General features: G+C 44.4%; 1 protein-coding gene across 1 annotated transcript; it reads right to left on the bottom strand.

Annotated features, from left to right (window-relative positions):
* Window positions 1-7,740: 7,740 nt before the first annotated feature.
* Smim42 (small integral membrane protein 42) lies at window positions 7,741-8,054 on the bottom strand. Its single transcript, XM_078027224.1, has one exon. It carries the CDS (start codon window positions 8,052-8,054, stop codon window positions 7,854-7,856), a length of 201 nt encoding a protein of 66 aa, XP_077883350.1. The 3' UTR covers window positions 7,741-7,853.
* Window positions 8,055-19,185: the final 11,131 nt, after the last annotated feature.

The following is a 19,185-nucleotide window of genomic DNA, read 5'->3' as shown; positions in this document are numbered from 1 at the left end:
TTGGAGCAGCAGATCTAATAACTATCATAATTTCCAGCTGTAATGAGTATAAACAATATTTCAGGAGACTTGCATCAACAGATAGGATATGAAAATATCTTGATTTCTATTAGTGACAGAGATACAGGATTGCTAATAGTACTGGAGCTTGTGGGTGGGGTTTTTTCTTTTTCTTTTTTTTTTTTTGTACTAGGGAGGGAACTCATGGGTGTTCAATGGGTTCAATCCATTGAGATACATCCCCAGCCATTTTTATTTTTATTTTGAGAGTTGCCCTTGCTGGCCTTGAACTTGGTATCCTTCTGCCTCAGCCTCTCAAGATGCTGGGATTACAGGCCTTCTTGCCTAGCATGGCTGGCGCTTGTAACAAAGAAATACTAAGTTTGTGAAGCAGCTAATGAAAATGTAATTATACCATCCAAGTTTTCAGATCTCCCCAAAATATAACCAGGCACACGATCAACAGTAGATTAACAGTAGAAGTCATTGACTGAAATAGATGTCCATCCACTTGAATTTGAAAAATACAAAACTGGTGACTCGTACCTGTGGTCCCAGTTTGGGAGGCCGAGGCAGGAGGATTGCAAGTTTGATTCCAGCTTGGACGATTTAGGGAAACCCTGTCTCAGAATAAAATAAAAAGTGTTGTGGTGATAGCTCTGTGATAGAATGGATGCCTCTGGGTTCAATCCCTAGTACTGAAAAAATTAAAATTAAAAAAAGGGCAATTTAGGGAGATTCATTTGAGGAGGTCAAATAAAGCTTTTCCTTCAGACAGAGGACTTCTCAATATATGGGCCTTCTTGTAATCAAGGGTCATTTTTATGGATGATGAAATCCAGAATCAGGGTGAGTGCCCCTTTTGAGAACCCTAAGGTAGAGGGAGCAGAAACAGCATCCAAATCCCTGAAGGCCCCCTTTCCTTTGCTCTCCTCTGGTGCGGCCATCTCCCCCCCCATTCCTCCATACTCTGCTGTGGCTCACAGCGGCACCACTAAGAGGAAACTGCTTGGGAAGGTTTGAGTGGGTTGCAGGACAGAGCTGGACTCAGATGAGCAGTGACAGCCCCTTCAAGCCGTAGAGACTGGCTGGTTCACCCCTCAGACAAGAGGAAAATGTTAGCATTTCCTGAAGTTGAGTGAGTCTACAGGCCCCCTTGGAGGTGGGGTCTGAGGTTGTCAGGAGGAAGGGCCAAGACCCTCCTATTCGAGGATCTAGCTGCACCCCTACTGATTTTGAGACCTTGAGCCAGTGACTGCACTTCCCTGAGCCCCCTGTTTACAAAGAAGACTCCTAATGGCTTCCTGTCTGTTCTCAGGGGGAAGCAGGGGATCCTGCAGATAAAGTCACTTTGCAAACTCTACAGTGTTATATGGCTTTAATTATTATGAACTGGAAGGCAGTTTTTCTCAGGTCACATTTGCCTGGTTGTCTTCCAGGGCCATTCTACTTGAACTGGGCCTAATTAATCAGGGAGACCCACACAACTCCAAGGAACTTGCCCTTGACCAATTGCTGCTCCTTTCTGGACTCGGGCCAGGTCTTTATGTTTTTCTGCATACATTAAAAATAATTTACTTATTTGGCTTTTATTGTCCAATGTATCAGCAGTGATAATTACCAAAGAGCACCTTTAGACTTCACAGAGATCCTCTACATCTCTCTCCACAATTCTATGACCTAGGTGTATTTTTTTTTTCCTTTCCATTTTACACGTGAGGAAATGGAGACCCATTTATATAGGGAATTAGTAGTCAAATTGGTCTGGAAGTCTTTCTCCTCTTCATTTTTTGGTACTGGGGAATTGAACCCAGGGGGTAGTCTTCCATTGAGCTACATCGCCATCCCTTTTTATTTTTTATTTTGAGAAAGGGTCTTCTTGCTAAGTTGCTGGCACTGGTCTTGAACTTGCGATTCTCCTGCCTCCGCATCCGGAGTTGCTGGGATTCCAGGTGTGCACCATATAGCAGGTTGGTGACCCATCTTCTGACTCCATCTAGTGTCTAATTAGAATTAAGATAGACTCATTTTGAAGGGGTGGTGGAAGCAGCACCCGGGAGACAATATGATGTTGAAATCCTTGTTTAAAAAAAAAAACAGATAGCAGGAACTCTTGAGGGACGTGTCCTTAACCCTGTGCAGAGAATCCAGTGGCCGGGTTGGCTGCCTCTATCTGCTATGACTGGAAATTATACGGTTCCTAGAACAGTGGCTTAAGGAAATCATTCTCTGTAGTGACTTTTCCTGCTCTCAAGCATCCAAAAGCTTTTTAATTTTTACTTCTTTGTCCTGAGTAGTTCTGCTGTTCTTCTTGTGGGAGAGTTCTGCCCTCAGGTGGTGAGACAGGTGAACTACAGAGGCATCAATATTTCTGAGGTCTCAGCTGTTGTGACAGGCACCTCACTGAGGCAAGTCTGCTGGATTGTCACACACACTGTACAAAGACCTGTATGCAGGGATCCGCCCCAGGCACAGATGGGGACCTCGTGCACACAGTTCTTGTTCTCCAGTAGGAAAGTATCTCCAGACTCCTGTAGTGGCACCCCTCCTCCACATAAAGTCTTAACCGGGCTTCTCCAGAAATCGTCACCGTGGCTGATTTTAGGACTGTCAGCAAAAGAGTCTCTGCAAGAGAGTCAGTCCAATGTAGATAAACTTCCTATTTTCATGTCGCCCTTTTTACTTGGCCACTGGCCAGGAAGAAATCAGCACTCCAGGTGCTGGACACCCCCTTACTAGTTTTCACAAATATGTATCCAGTATAGTACTTTGAAGAAATGTGCAAACAAGGCCTCTGGCCTTGAGCTGGGCTTCTCAGAGATGTCTACATTTTTAAGATAAGTTACAACTGGGCTCCATGGTAACAGCTGGCAGGGGGAGGAAAGAAAGGGGAGAAGAAGCTCTCCCCTTCTCAGGTGTTGTCCTTGAGGGGTTAACTTGCCCAGAACAGTGAGAGAAACAGCTGCTTTTATGTGAACTTCTGCAGACTGGGAACTTCTGAGCCCTCCCCTTACACGCTGGGTATAAAACTCTGAAACTCCCTGAACTCGGGGTTCAGGGGATTGATTGATTACAGCAGAAGCTGTGTCTCCTGAACCTGGCTGCAGCCAAATAAAACCGTCTCCTGCTGTTTTCGGTCCTTGCCTTGACTGTCCCTAGAACACTCCACAGTGCTTCATTCTCAGATTCTGTTCTCTGCAACTAGAGAAAGTCAGGAGCTGCCCTGAGATGATACTGGAGACAACTCTGGTTAAAGAAACAGCAGAGCTGACCTTAGCCAGGACTAACTTGCCGTGAAACCTGGACCAGGCATTGAGCATGAAGTACCTTTTTTTAAGCCTCAGATTATCTTGTGGAATAAATCATATGTCCATTTTACAGATGAGGAAATGAAGGCTTAGGGAGTTTCAACAGTGGTTCTCAAAAATTTTTTTTTTTCCTTTTGAATCCACTTTCAATCTTAAAAAATGGTGAAGGGGAAAAAATAAATTAAATGTTTTTAAAAAGGTGAAGGATCAGGCCAGGCATGGTGGCACATACCTGTAACTTCAGCAACTTGGGAGGCTGAGGCAAGAGGACCCCAAATTTAAGGCCAACCTGGGCAACTTAGCAAGACCCTGTCTTAAAATTAAGAAAAAAGAAAAAAGAAAAGGGTTGAGAATGCGTTCAGTGGCAGAGTGCCCCTGAGTTCTATTCATGGTACCAATAAAAGAAAAAAAAAAAAAAAGAAAAGGAGAAATGATGAAGGATTCCAAGGAGCTTTTATTTTTGTGGCGTGTATTTACCCATACACTAAACTTTAAAAAGTGTTTATTAATTCATGTAAAATCAACAATGAAAAACGCATATGTTACCATAAATAACATTAGACAGAAGAATGGCAGAGTATGGATGTTTGCAGATCTCTTTAAGAAGCACCGCAGAACCTCTCAAAGTCTCTTCTGTATGCTCAGGAGAGAATGAGTGTGGGAAAGGAGAACACATCTTAGTACCTTAGGAAGACAGTTTCGACCATGTGGAGCCCCTGATAGGGACTTGGGGGATCTTAGGGGTCCCGGACCATACTTTGAGGATGGCTGGTCTGGGATACTTGCCTGTGAGTGCAGAGCTGGAGTGAAGCGGTTTGGCCAGGATGCCACCCCAGGCTTATCCCACGACCCCCTGGGTGTGTCCTCTGAGTCACTCCTTCACACCCAGGACAGCCGTCATCTGCCCTCTCTGGGCATCAGGACCTTCTCAATAAAAGGCAAGTGGAACTCCCGGTGGCCTCAAGCCCTCCAACTCTGACACTTCCCGAGTGCCCAGAGCTGCTGTGCACCCTGGGAATCCACGGGTGGATTTCAACCTTCAGTGGGTGGAACAGCAAGAGGGCATCCTCCATTCCATACCCCCTTGAGAACACAGCTCTGCAAATCCCAAGCTTTTCTAAGTGTCTCGCTTGTCCCCAGGTTGTGGCATTATCAGTTTCATTGGTCGGTGTCCGGGGCTGGTAGCCTGGGACTGAGTGAAGTTCCCTATTTCTGCTGTGTGCTTTCAGACAGAGTTCCATTCCTCGTACCCACCACCATAAGCCCTCGTGAAACTATTGAGCAGAGAAAGGCTTACAGAAGGCATTTCAAGTGGCAGAAACAGAGAGTTCCAGGGACTTTGGAAAGTGTTCTTATTAATCTACCTTTTGATATTGTTGCAATCGTGGGGATTGGAGCTGGTGGCACTCTGCCACAGGGCTACATCCCCAGCTCTTTCTATTTTTTTATTTTGTGACGGGGTCTCAGTAAGTCACCTTCAAATTTTGAGGCTGTCCTAAAATTTGTGGTCCTCCTGCCTCAGCCTCCTGAGTAGCTGGGATTATAGGCATGCGACACTGTGCCTGGCTTAATCTAGCATTTTAACTGGAATTCTTGACTCAGACTCATCTCGCTCCTGTTCATCCTACACATTGATCATGCCAGATTAATCTCGAACGTTTTACCTGTCGCTCCTCTTCTCAAAAACCTTCCTTGGCTCCCTCTTCGTTGAAATGGAATATCCTAGACTGGTATTCAAGGCCCATTATCACAGGCTAGTGGTTTTTCCCTAAACCAAATTTTCCATGTTCCCCTCCATGCACCATGCAGCTGGCTCACTGTTCCTTACTGTGTTTCGCAGCTTCCTTCCCCCCCTTAAATCCAGTCTCGTTCCCTAACATTGCAACTACTTCCAGAATCCAGGCCTGACTGTTCCAGCCCACAGGGGCCCTGGCGCTTCAGATGCCTAGAGAATTCCATCACTACACTGTCCTTGTTCTTTCTCAGAAACACCTCCGGAGCTGGGCGGCATAGTGGTTTACCCTTGTAATCCCAGATTGGGAGGCTGAGGCAGGAGGATCCCAAGTTCAAGGCCAGCCTTTGAAATTTAGTGAGACCCTATCTCAAACATAAAATAAAAAGGGGTGGGGATGTAGCCCAGTGGTAGAGTGCTTGCCTAGCTTGTATGAGGCCCTGGGCTCAATCCCGAGTACCTTAAAAACAAAACAAAAACCCAACAAGCAACAAACTTTGGTCCCTGAAGGAGGGACCAGAGTTTCATTCCTATTAACTGCCTGCTTCCTCGGGTAGTACCATCAACAGTATCATCCTTATAGGTACAGGGGCTGGATCGCCAGGCAGACCTGACTGAGGGGGGCAAGGAGAAGCCACAGGAGGAGACAATGGAGGTAGACCCGAGTCACCAAGTCAGGACAGTCACTGTTGACCTTCTACAAGAGAATACCACACAACCAAGCGAGTGGCATTTTAGAGCGAAAAGACTTCCACTGGAGAAAGGAGAACTTTCTTAAAGCAGGGGATGTCTAACTACCCAGGAGGACTAACTACCCGGTTAATTTGAGTTGGAGGGAGAGGGTCCCTTATCTCCCTGGATGCTTGTTCACTGACCCTTTGCTGCCATCTGGTGGTCATAAGCTTACAATGCAGTCTGGCTGGTTTGTCATTGAGTCCCAAATAATAGAAACCGAGAACGTGGGGGGTGCATCAGGAATTTGGGGATTATGGAGATCCTGGAGGATGGAAAAAAATGGGCCTCAGGTCTATGTGAGGGTGACTTTCAGTGTCTTGGAAGTATGGAACACAGCCCAGGAGTTTTTAAATACATACACATAGCTACTAAATGAAGGCATATACTCACGAGAAGGAGTTTTAGAGATCTGTTCCTCCCCAACCCCCACCCCACTGCTCTGTCTTCAGTTGGTATTTCCAACCAGAGTTTTGTGAGCTCTGGTCCCACCCATATCACCAGCCTCGTCTTGTGCCTCTTTTTGACAGTCCGCCCTCTTACCTGCTGCAGGACAGCAGAGAAATATTTGGAGAGTGTCAGGAGCTCAGGGTCTTTCTGAAGCTCTGAGGCACACAACTATGGTGGCCCTTCTTCACCACGCACGGATGCGTGGAAACCCCGCCTGCTCACGTCCAGGTACCCATCTTCGTTCCCCTTTCTTTCCTAAGCGGTGTTCAGGATGGAGAATCTCTGGGACAGCCAGCTGCAGAGCAATGGGAGCTGGCTTTTAACAAAGGGGGCCCAAGTGGCTAGAGGTGAGAGGCATCTGTCTTTGTCCTTAGTCACACAGCTTTCCTATTCCATCTGCCAGCGACTTGTGGTCTGTTTGCTGTTGAAGCTGGTCAACCCCTCAAACCACCACCACTACCACCACCAGGTTCTGGAGGAGCTGTGGCAGGGAGCCCTGTCTGGGGTAGATACCCCTTGGCCCAGTAGTAACACCAATATCTCAGCACAAGGGGCCAATTTCTCAATTTCTATGGGTTAAAGTGGAAGCAAAAGACCTATGTTTGAGATACACAGAGTGCGTGGTCCGGAATCCAGGAGGGACTTACGCTTATGGAGGGTTGAACCCAGTCCCATGATTCTAAGCAAAGAGAAAAACTTCTAAAGAAGGAGCTATCGGTTTGAGACGTCCAGAGTCAAGTGCGCCTAAAAGTGGAGGTCCGGGGACACCTGATTTTATGCTTCTAAGAGAAAAGGTTAACATAGAGGGTCGGGCATAGAAGTTTATCACCTAGACAAATACCCATTTTTTAAAGCAAATGGTCAAATTCGCCTATGGTAACCCAAACCCAATTGCATGAGAGTACGGGTTTCAAAAAAAATTGCCTCTTTAATTTGGACTTCATTTGAAAAGAGAGTTAATTTGTTCCAAATTCAGAAAAGATAAAAAAAGAAAAAATGATCACTTTAGAATATGATATTTTTAAATTTTGCTAACCCACTAAGTTGGGAGGATGAGAGAAAAGTACTTAGTGTTTCAAATCTTTTTTTTTTTGAGAATAAATACTCTTTTATTTCCAGCATTAGGTGAAGAGGGGAAGGGCTTTCTCTAGAAGGCAGGGTAGGGTAAGCTGCTGCATTTTAAGGGCCTGCCAGAAGTGAGCTTCCGGTACTGCTTCCTGGTATGGTTTCAGATGGGTGAGCTCTCGATATTCAATAGTCAACACGTGCCCAAGTTAAAAAGGAAGACTTTGAGCTTCGCAATCGACTTTTAACTCTCCACAGATTCTTTTTCCTCTGTTAATGCAGAAATCAAGAGCCATTTATAATTTCAGTCTAGAAGATCCAGAGAGAGAAGACATTCACATTTGGAAGCTGGGTCAAGCCAAAGAACAGCAGGATAAGTGTGTGTTACGAGAGGGGTGGGGGGAGAGGATGGGAACGAGGCCCGGGGGCGAGGTCTGGCGTTGGGGGGTGGGGACTGGGTGGCTAAAGCCAGATCTTCTTTTCCAGGTTCGAGCCTCCAAGGTTCTCTGCCTCTTGGGCCTGCCAGGTCTCCTCCTCAATGGAGTCTCCACCGGGAGGCTAGATCTTCAGGCCAGCAGCGTGGCCTCCTGCTGTCTGTTCTTGTTGCTGTTGCCTTTGGTGACCTTCCAGGCCAGGATGAGTAGGGTGATCAGAGTCATCAGGAGAGCAAAGAAGAAGAGAACTTTTACTAGGTAGACGGGATCGGATATGGCAGTGGCGAATGTACCCTTGTCCCATGAGAAAACCGGGAGTTGCGGAGAAGACATAGGTTCTCCAAGACAGCGAGACGGGTGGTTAAGCCGACTGTGCACAAGACCCGAAAAAAACAAAAACCAAAACCAGAAAACAAAAACACCAAGAGAGCTGGGTTTGCTCTTTGTGTGATCCTGGGAGTGGAATTGGAGCTGTATCCAAGTATCTACTGATCCTGTTCCTCACATGGGACCATTTTCCTTTGGATTTGCAGAGAAGGCAAAGGAAGGAGTTTTCTCAGCAAGGTTGACCCACTGCTTCCCAGGCCAATGGTCCCGAGACAATGGTTGGTAAAGCTTGTGGGTATTGGCTGGGGTTTCCAAGGCTTTGTGATGTCACTGAGGTCTGAGCTAGAGGTTCTAGATCAGACACCTCTGCACTCAGAGCACTACCTCCCTTCATGGATGACCTCCAGATTGCAAAGGGGGTTCTCCAACTGCCTGTGGAAAGACGGCGCCACCTTCAATCCTCTTTTTCAACAATTTTTATTTTGAAGTAATTTGAGATACATAGGAAGTTACACAGAGAGTGAGGCAGGAATATAGGGTCACGTTTAAACTGGAGACTGTGGAAAGAAAAAGGATGCATGTTCCATGCTTGGAATAAATGGCAGAAGGACCTTCCTTGACGACATCCATGGCTCCAGACAGACAAACCAACATCAAACCAAGTGCAGATCTGACCAAAACCCCTTCCCTGAAGGACCCTCATTTAAATGCATTTTCATTGATCGAACACAATTTTAAGCACATTTTGAACCACCTGTGAACATTTTTTTGTATGCAAATTTGTGCAGGCCCAATAAGAGAAGAGCTTAGGAGTATGTTAATTTCTAGTCCAAAAATGTATACATGCTGTTTACCTCTTGATTTCTTTGCCACGGTGGGATCACCACCTTGCTATACTCATCAGAGTAGTAAGGGATTCTTCCCAACCCTTTCTTTGTTAGCTGTGTTTGAGCTAAAAGACCTGCTGAGCTGGTGACAATATATAGAGAGGCCCTAAGTGCCCTTCACAAGTGTTCCCCAGTGCTTACCCCAATGGAGCTACAGTACAGAATCACAACTAGTGATGTGACCTTGCTATGATGTACACATGCCATTCTGTGCCATCTCAGCGTGGCTTACAGATTCTTGTAGCCACCACCACAAACAAGATACAGAGCTATTTCATTACACAAAGATCTACTGGTGTCCATATTCTGTCAGTTTGAAATACATGTAGAAACATTATTTTCCTTTAAGACCTTGAACCTTTCCCACTTATAATTTTATTAGATTCTTCTTTGATAGACATTAGATCCACATGCAGATAATGCTATGTGTTTTACTTCAGTTGTCAAACATAATTTGGAAAACTCGAGAAGGAAAATCTATTGTTCAATCCAGGTCATCTCTATTTTTTTCTATCTTCAACTTCATTGATTTTTTTTAGTAGTTTTGTATTCTTCATTTTAATATTTCCATTTTTGTTCTTCTTTTTATCTTCTAAGATTTTTTTTCCCGTTTTGGTTTCAAGTGTATTTATAATTGCTTCTTTGAAGTAGTTTTATGATTCTTTCAAATCCTTGTCGGATAGTTCCAATATCTGAATCACCTCAGTATTGTCATCTGCTGATTGTCTTTTTCTATTTAAGGTGAGATCTTTCTGGTCCGGGGTATTGATGATAGGACATTTTGGGTGCGATGAGACTTGGCTCTGGAGAGACCCTGGCTTTGGGGATTGAACTCAGGGCCTGACACATGCAGTGCTCTTCCACTGAGCTATATGCACCTCCGCAGGCTTCCTTGGACACCATCCTGGTGTGTGCTGGGGGTGTCACTTAGTAATGCCAGGCAGGAGAGATGGCCTGGATTCTCCAATCACTCTCCCTTGCAAACCTGGGGTGGGGGAGTGGTGCCTTCTCATGGCTGATGGACGTGGGATTTCAGACTCCTCAGGTAGACTTCTCTGATTCTACCTGGCACCGTCAAGTGGGGTACCTTGTTACCGCTGGATAGGGAGTTACAGGACTTTGGGCAGGGTCAAAAGCCTTGGTTTCACAATCCATTCTCTGAGAGCACCCTGGTGAGGGTCCAGGGTTGGGGAGGGCTACCTCATCCCAGATGGGTCTAAGTAGGAAGTCTAGGGTCCCTACTTGACCTAGAGAGGGGTGGGAGTTGAGCTGTGACTCACTAGGGCAGTTATTGTCTAAAAGTTTTCTGTCTTGCTGGATTGTGTGTTTTTTTGTTTTGTTTTTTTTTAATTTTTTTAGTTGTTGATGGACTTTTTTATTTATTGATATGTGGTGCTGAGAATCGAACCCAATGCCTCACACATGCTAGGCAAGTGCTTTACCACTGAGCCACGACGCCAGCCCTGGATTGTGTGTTTTTCTTCCTGCTTTGGCTAGAGAGAGCAAGCAGGCTTTGCTTTTCTTGGGACTTTGTCTATGCTTGTTGGTTCAATTTTTCACAGTTTGGCTGTAGTCTAGGACACAGGAGACAAGAAGAACTCACTACCGTTTTCATCCCTTGAGTTTCAGGTTTCCAGGTTGGTTTGCCTTCTTTTCCAAGTTTCAGATTCTTCTTCTGTTGGTTTTATAGATAATGTGCAGGTTTTTTTTTTTTTTTTAAGCTATGCTTAGCAAGAGGAGTGGGATTAGGTGGATCTACTCTTAATGCATTCACCCCATCTGGAATCTCTTGGTGCTGTACCAAAATTTAGGCAGGTGATGGCAGAGAGGGAGCCACGGGATTTGGAGCCCATGGACTGACGTTAGTGTATGCACTCCTGCTTTCCATGCTAATGACCTTGGTTAGGTCACTTAATCACCTTGAGCCTCCATTTACTTACCAGGAATGGAAGTACAGTGATAATACCAAATTTATAGGTTTTTATGGGAATGAAATGAGCTGCTAAATCTGTAATAACTTCTCAAACCATTAAGTTCCACACAGATGTGAGTTATTTAAATAAGAACCAGCATGGAAAGGGAGGGAAGTGAAGACAGGGTGTCTGGAAAAGATAAGCGGGTTCAATTTTTCACAGTTTGGTTCTTGTAACTCTCCTACAAACTTGCAAAGATCTGTTAATGAATTGCTTCTCTCTTTCCAACTCCAAGACAGTTCTCTGGAACAGATGGATGTTACTTTACTTGGGAAGAGACCATTCAATTTAGGATCTCAGAGGGAGGTGTTGATCCTGGATTACCCAGGTAAGTCCTAAATTCAATCCATGTATTCTTTAAAACAATTTTTTTTTAAAAAAAGTTTTAGTTGTAGATGGACATAGTACCTTTACTTTCTAATTTATTTATGTGGTGCTGAGGATCAAACCCAGTGCCCTACGCATGTGAGGCAAACCACTGAGCCACAAACCCATCCCTCCGCGTACTCTTTTAAGAGGGAGATTTGAGGGAGAGAGGCACAGAGGAGAAGGTCAGGTGAGACAGAGCAGACAGACATGTAGCCCCAAGCCACGGAATGACAATGGTCACTGGAGATGGGTAGAAACAAGGAATGCATTCTCCCCCTGGAAGGAATTGACCCCTTCAGACTGCTGGTGGAATTCCAGTTGTTTTCAACCACCACATTAGTGGTAATCTGTTGTGGCAGCCCCAGGGAACTAGTATAGGAAGTTTACCGACATCTAGTCCAACCCCTTCACCTAATGGATGCGGAAATGGGTGAAAAGGAGGGAAATAATCAAAGTTGGCGATTGGCTTAGTAAATCAGGACCATAATTTTAGGCTCTCACTTCCTAGTCCAGTAAAGCACGTGGTTCATGTCTTTTCTTCCAATCTTTATTGGGACACAGTTTGTGTGCCGTATAATCCACCTGTTTGAAGCAGACAGTTGAGTGGTTTTTTTTTTTTAGCATATCCAGGGAGGTTTTCAAATATTACTAAAATCACATCTCAGAATATTTTCACCACCCCCTTTCCCCCAAAGAAACCCGTATCAGTAGCAGTTTTATCTGTGGTTGGTTGTTTGTTTGTTTCGGGGTACTGATCTGTCTCCCCAAACAGATGGGACTTCTAAATTCCTTCTCTTCTGTATCCCTCTCTCATTATGAAGTCCAGTGCTTCATTGGAGACTGTGGCTCGACTGGCAAACCCACTTTGGATGAGGAGTTCATAATCCCTTACGCTGTGTTTGAGGCGTCCAGGGCGGAGCTCTGGACCTGGTGCTTCATGTCCAGGTTCAATTGCTGACCCGAAGGAAAGGGCCATGCCACTCATTACCCCGTCACCATCACTGACAGAGATATCAAGCTGAATTGTCTTTATTTCTTTTTTAAAGTGGCAGGGCCCAGAAACTGAGTCCCGTTGAAAGGCCAGGGAGCTTGAGCTCCCTCTAGGATCCCCAAGGCAAACCCCACGGGTAGCTGACCACTCCATGGAAGGAGTGTTCACCACGGACTGGACCTGCTTCTGTGGGTGACTTGGATCACAGTGTCTCGAAGGCTGCATAGAATAAATCAATGAAGCATGGTATTGGGGGAACATCTTCTCTACATTCCTGGTGTTTCCTTTCTTGGAGCAGAAATCCTATTAAACAGGACTCCTGGCCTCTCTCCATGCAGGCGTCACTCTGTCCTTGGGGTTTGGAAAGCACACACTTTCATGTTTCCTTTCTGTTAAGGTTCTCAGGAGCATGTCTCCATGAGGGAGATGCCTATGGTTTTCCATGGATTGTTATGATGATGTGGGTAAATCTAGTCTCAAGCTTCCCTATTGGAAAGGCCACTGTGGCCGCCCACCTAACCCATACCTTCCAGTGTGGTCTCTGTCCATCGTAAAGGTGAGTTCTGCTGTCTGCCTCATGGCCCTGTCTCGACACTGCCTGGAGATGAGACTACATTACATATTCAGGTGGGGAAAAGGGCGACGTCATGTACTGATGCTTAAATTCCAAGCACTTGGTCTCCCACAGACTGAGTCTTCTCACCTAGGCCAAGACCACAGAGTCTCAGGAGCTTCCAGCTCCTTATGTCTCTTGTGCCCTGAGACCATTGAGTTTAAATTTCTAATGTGGAAGAGAGAAATTCAAATTACCAAGCCTCCATGAGGATGCTCTCCTGGCGCTTTGACATGTTAGTTTATTTATAACAGCAGCCCTGGGAGACAGTAATAACCAGAATGTATTGCATTCTTTCTTTCTTTACACCAGCAACCAGGCTAAGTGCTTTACCTCCATCGGCTTACTTTATCCCCTTAGGTAACTGAGGCTCAACGAAACTGAATAAATTGCTGGAGGTCATGGAGAAATTCGTTTTAGAACCAAGCATTTAATTTAAGATTAAAAAAAAAATTCAACACAAGTCTGTTTTCCAGAATGCTCTTTTTATTGTGGTGCTGTTCTTTTCTTCCTTTTCCTTCCTTCTTTCAGTGTTTCTTTTTTTTCTTTTTGCAATACAGGGGATTGAATTCCAGGGTGAGGCAGGGGCGCTCTACCACTGAGCTACATCCCCATCCCTTTTTATTTTTATTTTGAGACAGGGTCTCACTAAGTTGCGTACGCTGGCCTTGAACTTGAGCCTCCAGAGTTGCTGGGATTACACGCAGGCACCACAGCACCTACTTACATAATAATTTTCTCATGTCTTAGAAACCTGGAGTAATGGGCTGGGGATATAGCTCAGTGGAAGAGCACCTACCTAGCATGAATGCTCAAGGCCCTGCGTTTGTTTAATCCTTAGTTTAAAAAACTAGAGTAATGGGGCTGGGGATGTGGCTCAAGTGGTAGCGCGCTCGCCTGGCATGTGTGCGGCCAGGGTTCGATCCTCAGCACCACATACAAAGATGTTGTATCCACCGATAACTAAAAAATAAATGTTAAAATTCTAAAAAAAAAAAAAAAGAAAAAAACTAGAGTAATTAACTTTTTTTAATAATTTTTAAGGTAAAAAAATAAAATCATACATATGTAAGGCATAGAAAATGTTTGATGTATATGTTTATATATAAATAATTACTACAGTCAAGCAAATTTACACATTAATTTCCTCACATAATTTTCCTTTTAGTGTAAGAGTACCTGAAATCAATTCTCGTAGCAAATTCCCAGCACAGTGTGTGCTGTAATTAGTTATTGTTAGTTATCTGTGTGTGTGTGTGGGGGGGCAGGGTATTGAGGACTGAACCTAGGGGTGCTCTACCACTAAGCTACATCCCTAACCCTTCAAAATTTTTTGTTTTAAGACAGGCTCTCACTAAATTACCCAGGCTGGCCTCAAACTTGTGATCCTCCTGCCTCAGCCAACCAAAAAGCTGGTATTCCAAGCGTGTACCATTATTCTTCACTGTCGGTTTATCTTTCATCAGCAAAAAACTCGTTCTTAGGGGCTTGTAATGCCTTCCTGATGACCTGTCAAGTTTTCATTCAAGGGGAAAACTTGACTCCTATGCACCTATTTGCATCCCTATCTTTCCCTTTTCTTGAAGAGTTCCTTCTTCCCGGGACACCTCTCTTCTTGTTCTTCAACTTCTTTCAACTTCTCCAACACAATGGGTCTCCTGCAGGAAGTTCCTGCTGTCAGAGCTGCTACTTTCTGATCACTCTAAATCAATGTTAAAGTTGTTCATTTGTTCTTTTATTAATTCATTTATTTATCATCTATCCCAAAGCATTTATTGAGCATCCAGTTTGCAAAAAACACATATCCTTTGGAGCTCTGGGAGAAGCAATCATAAACAAGAGATAAAATTTTGGAGAACTTACATAACAATACATATGGTAGGGATAGGCAGAAGCAAGGACCATCCTGTGATCCTTTCCTAATAGAATCATGCTTGAGGAATAAAAGAGGAAAACAAATATGTAGAGAATGCTACTTTTCAAAATTATTGCCAGCTATGCATAATATCTCAGAATGTTCCTCTTTCCAACTATGTTCTGAACCCCATCTTTTTTTGGTCTAAAGTGTTGTTTTCTCTTCCTCAAACTGGGTTTATTTATTTACTTTTTTCACTTTTAATGGTTTTACTGGTGCACTTCAATTCCACCTATGTATATGTATTTCTTTCTGATAGCTATTTCTCCTCAGAATAGAGATGATGATGATGATGATAATGATAATAATTTTAGCACTTGTTATATGTCAGACAGATACCATATGTGGGAACTAATGTAATGTTCCTACCCCAAGATGTCCATATCGCAATCCTCAAGTCCTGTGCATATGTTGCCTTACATGGTAAAAGACTTTTCAGCTCTGATTAAATAAAGGATCTTGATATAAGGAAATTATCTTGGATTATCTGAGCAGACCCAATGCAATCACAAGTGTCCTTATAAGAGTCAGACAGAAGGCAATGTATCACCAGAGGCAGAGGTGGGGAGAATGAGGAAGATATTCAGCTTTGATTTTGACTACCAAGGAAAGGACTTGAGCCAAGGAGCAAACCTTTAGAAGCTGGAAAAAGGTAAGGAACTCTTCTCTAGAGCCTCCAAAAGGAACTCAGCCCTGCCAACCTGTCTGTCAACCTATTTTATGACGTCTGGTATCCGGAACTGTAAGGTAGTAAATTAGTATAAAGTCACTAAATTTGTAGTAATCTGTTATAGCAACCACAGGAAACTAATACACCCTAATGCCTCTCTTATCCAAAAGACAAAACTATAAAAGATAGCTTTTATTAGGTGTTCTCTTTCCTTCTCCATCTGTTTAGATATGAGGTGTCCCCCCCAAAACTCCTGTTAATACAGGAACATTCAGAGGCAAATGATTAGATTATGAGCATTGACATAATCAGTCTATGCTAGTCTGAATGGATTGGGGGGTAAATGTAGGCAGGTGGGGCATGGCGGGAGGGTGTACATGACTGGGGTGTGCCCTGGCAGAGCCAATCTTCCCTGTGGCCCCTCCCTCTCTCTTTCCTTTTCTGCTTCCTGACCCTGCTACCATAAGCTGAGCCGCTTTCCTCCATCAGGCCCTTCCCTCATGATGTGATGCTTCATCTTGGGTTCAGAGAAACGGAGTCGGCCGTCTGGATGAGATCCCTGAAACCATGGGTCCCAAGTAAACTTTCCCTCCTCCGAGTTATTCTTGTCAGCTGTTTTGGGCACGGCCATGCAAGAGTTAAGCCAAACACCATCAAGGTCAAGCTCCTTAAAAAGTTCTGTCTCCACCACTTCCCTCCCACTTAACCTCACTGGGATCTCGGTTCCACCCCTGCTTTTCAACCAGGGTTTCCCAGGGCCAACAACTTCTTCACCCCAAATATCTGAATGCTTTCCAGATTTTACCTGGACATATTAGAACTGACCAGTTCCTCTTCCTTGACACCCTTTGATTCCCCTCAGCATCAGGGATTTCATGCCTGCGGCTCCCGCCCATCACACTCAGGCTCGTCCTCAGTCTCTTCCCATTCAGATCTTCTTCTATCCTCTATTTCTAGAACCGACTGAGAGTCATGCCAGAGTCTCTTTTCCCTGACTTCCTGCACTCAGTTTGGATGCCCTGTCCATTTCACATCCGGAATTCCCCTCAAATACCCTCCTCCTCATCTCAATTGCTCCTTGTTGGCTTAAGTTTTCATTCCCTGGTCCTCATCAGGTTTTGCCTAGATCACCACAATAGTTTCCCAATTGGTCCTCTCACCTCTAGTGGTCTTGTGCCCTTGTAATCCATGCTGCTCAATGTTAATAGAGTAATACGCGTAACCAAATTAGACTCCTTCACGCCTCAAAATCCATCATGCGTCTCTGTACCCTATGAGATAAACTCTTACTGGACTTTTTCTTCTTCTTCTTCTTCTTTTTTTTTTGGTATTGGGTTTTGAAGCCAGGGACACTCTATATCCCAGACTTTTTGATTTTTGATTTTGAGACAGGGTCTCACTAAATTCTTGAGGCTAGCCTTAAACTTGCTCTCCTTCTATCTTAGCTTCCTCAGTGGCTGGAATTATTAGGCCATGCACCATGATACCAGGCTTGATTCAGGCTTTTAATCAACTGGAAAAGGGTTGTAAAGAAAAGAGCAAAAAGTTTAGGGCAATATGGTATTCTTGGCTTCCTCATAATTTTCTTTTTGACAAATGCTTACAGTGTTGATCAAATAAAACTGACTTATAAATTTATAAGTGCAGATTCACTTTAGCTATTTCAACGATTTCCTGCATACATAATCTGGTATAGGAAGTGAATATAGAGAGCAACGTTCTCAGGAAGGTGGGACAGTGGGGACAGTGGTGTAGCAACAGGACCCCTTTCCAAAACACAGAGATCTCCCTCTTTCCCAAAGCCATAGACACAATTTACTCACATATTTGGTCAATAAACACATGTATTTAGTCAGCAAATATCAAGTGCTTTCTGGGTGTGAGGACTGTGGGTACACAGATGAACAAAACTGACATTGACTTGCCCCTTGTGGGGCTTAGGGAGAAGTTAGACTAACAAGAGCCATTTAGAATATAATTGGTGAGTGCTCTGATGAGGGAGACACAGGGTGCGGGGAGAGGTGGGGGTTGGAAGTAATAGATTAATCAGGTTGGTCTCCTGTTTTAAGTTTGGCAGCACCAGGACTTCTTTCTGATAATGATGTCGTTTATGCTGAGACCAAGTATCAAGTAGTTCTGTCTCCCATTGCTGTGTGACCCCACAGAAGGGAGACACTGGGAGAAGTTGTCACTTCCAGGTAGGAAGACCAGGGGCTCTGTTTGGGATACTATGGCATCAAGAACCATCCCCTCACCCTGGGCGAGGGCATGCCCTCTGAAGGGTAAAGGATATAAGAATGGTTGGGAACACTGAGATTGGACTTCACAGGTGCAGTCTAATCAGGTCCTGCCTGGTCCACCTTTACCCCACTAAGCTCATTTTTTTCTAATATGCACCACAGTGTTGTGTTTTCCTTGTCCTGGAGTGCAGAGTTTACTGTCCATCCTGTTAGGAGGCTATTTCAATGTCTTTTCAGTTTCGGAGTGAATTGGCTGTTTCATTGTGCAATGGCTCCATTGGTCTGCAGGTGACAGGTCTTGGTAAAGCCTATGTTATCCCAGACAGTGCACTTGTTGTACACAGATTGGTCAGTGAAGGATATTCCTTGGTCAGAATAAGGTACATGGGGCATCCAAAAACATGACACAAATTGTCTCTAAAGGACAGCTCTGCTAGTTCCAGCATCTATATGAGTGACATATAGTTTTTTCTTTCCAGGAGGCAAGCTGATATCATATTTCTTTTTCCTATAAGAGGATCCCCTAATGATTCAATCATTTAGTTGCCATTTTCCTGAGTTGTTAGCAATATCCCACGAGCTGGTGAGAATAGAATGAGCTATGATGGTAGAGGTCACCTGGATGCTCATCACCACTACGTGTAGTTTGGAATATCGGGTAGAATGTCCACATTTAGTGTCAGTCAAAAAAATGACCATTCTGAGACTGGAAGGCAGCCCCAGGCTTGTGGCTCCTATCTGTTATTTTGCAGAACCTTTAGTAAACAGTGTGCCACGGTTTTGGCTATGGTTTCAGGATATGCCCTAAAGTTCATGTGCTGGAGTCCATGGTCCCCAGTGTGGTGGTACTGAGGTGAGGAAACCTTTAAAAGATGGGGCCTAGTGAAAGGTAATTAGGTTATTGGGGCACCATACTCTGAAGGGATTGGTGCTGGCCTTCAAGGGTGAATTGGTTCTAATTAGAATGGGCTGTTATAAAGCAAGTTCAGCTGTCTTAGCTCTTTTCTTCCTGTCTTGCCAGGTGATCTCTTCCATATATACTCTCACCCTGTAATGCCATCTTCCACAAAGTCCTCACCAGAGGTGAGCCGATGCTAGGACCATGCCCTTAAACCTTCAGAGCAGTGAGCTAAATTAACATGTTTTATTTATAAAATACAAACTTCCGGAATTTTGCCTTTATTTATTTATTTATTTATTTATTTTTTAGATGAGGTCTCACTGAGCTTAAACTGGTGATTCTCTAGCCTCGGTTTCGTGAATAGCTGGGATTATAGGAATGCACCACCATGCCTGGTAGGTTTTCTGCGATAGCAATATCAAACAGGTGAACACATCATGCCAACATGCACATCTCTGAGTATTGGGCTCCAGGGAGCAACAGGAGGAGCCAAGCATCCCCTATGTGTTGCTTGGTCCCTTCTGACAAGCCAGCCATTTGTTTATAGAGCCTACCAGTCCCCTTGGGAGTCTTGACTG

This window comes from Ictidomys tridecemlineatus, chromosome 11 (assembly GCF_052094955.1).
Source record: "Ictidomys tridecemlineatus isolate mIctTri1 chromosome 11, mIctTri1.hap1, whole genome shotgun sequence".
NCBI classification, from domain to species: domain Eukaryota; kingdom Metazoa; phylum Chordata; class Mammalia; order Rodentia; family Sciuridae; genus Ictidomys; species Ictidomys tridecemlineatus.
This window is presented reverse-complemented; position numbering and strand designations above follow the sequence as displayed.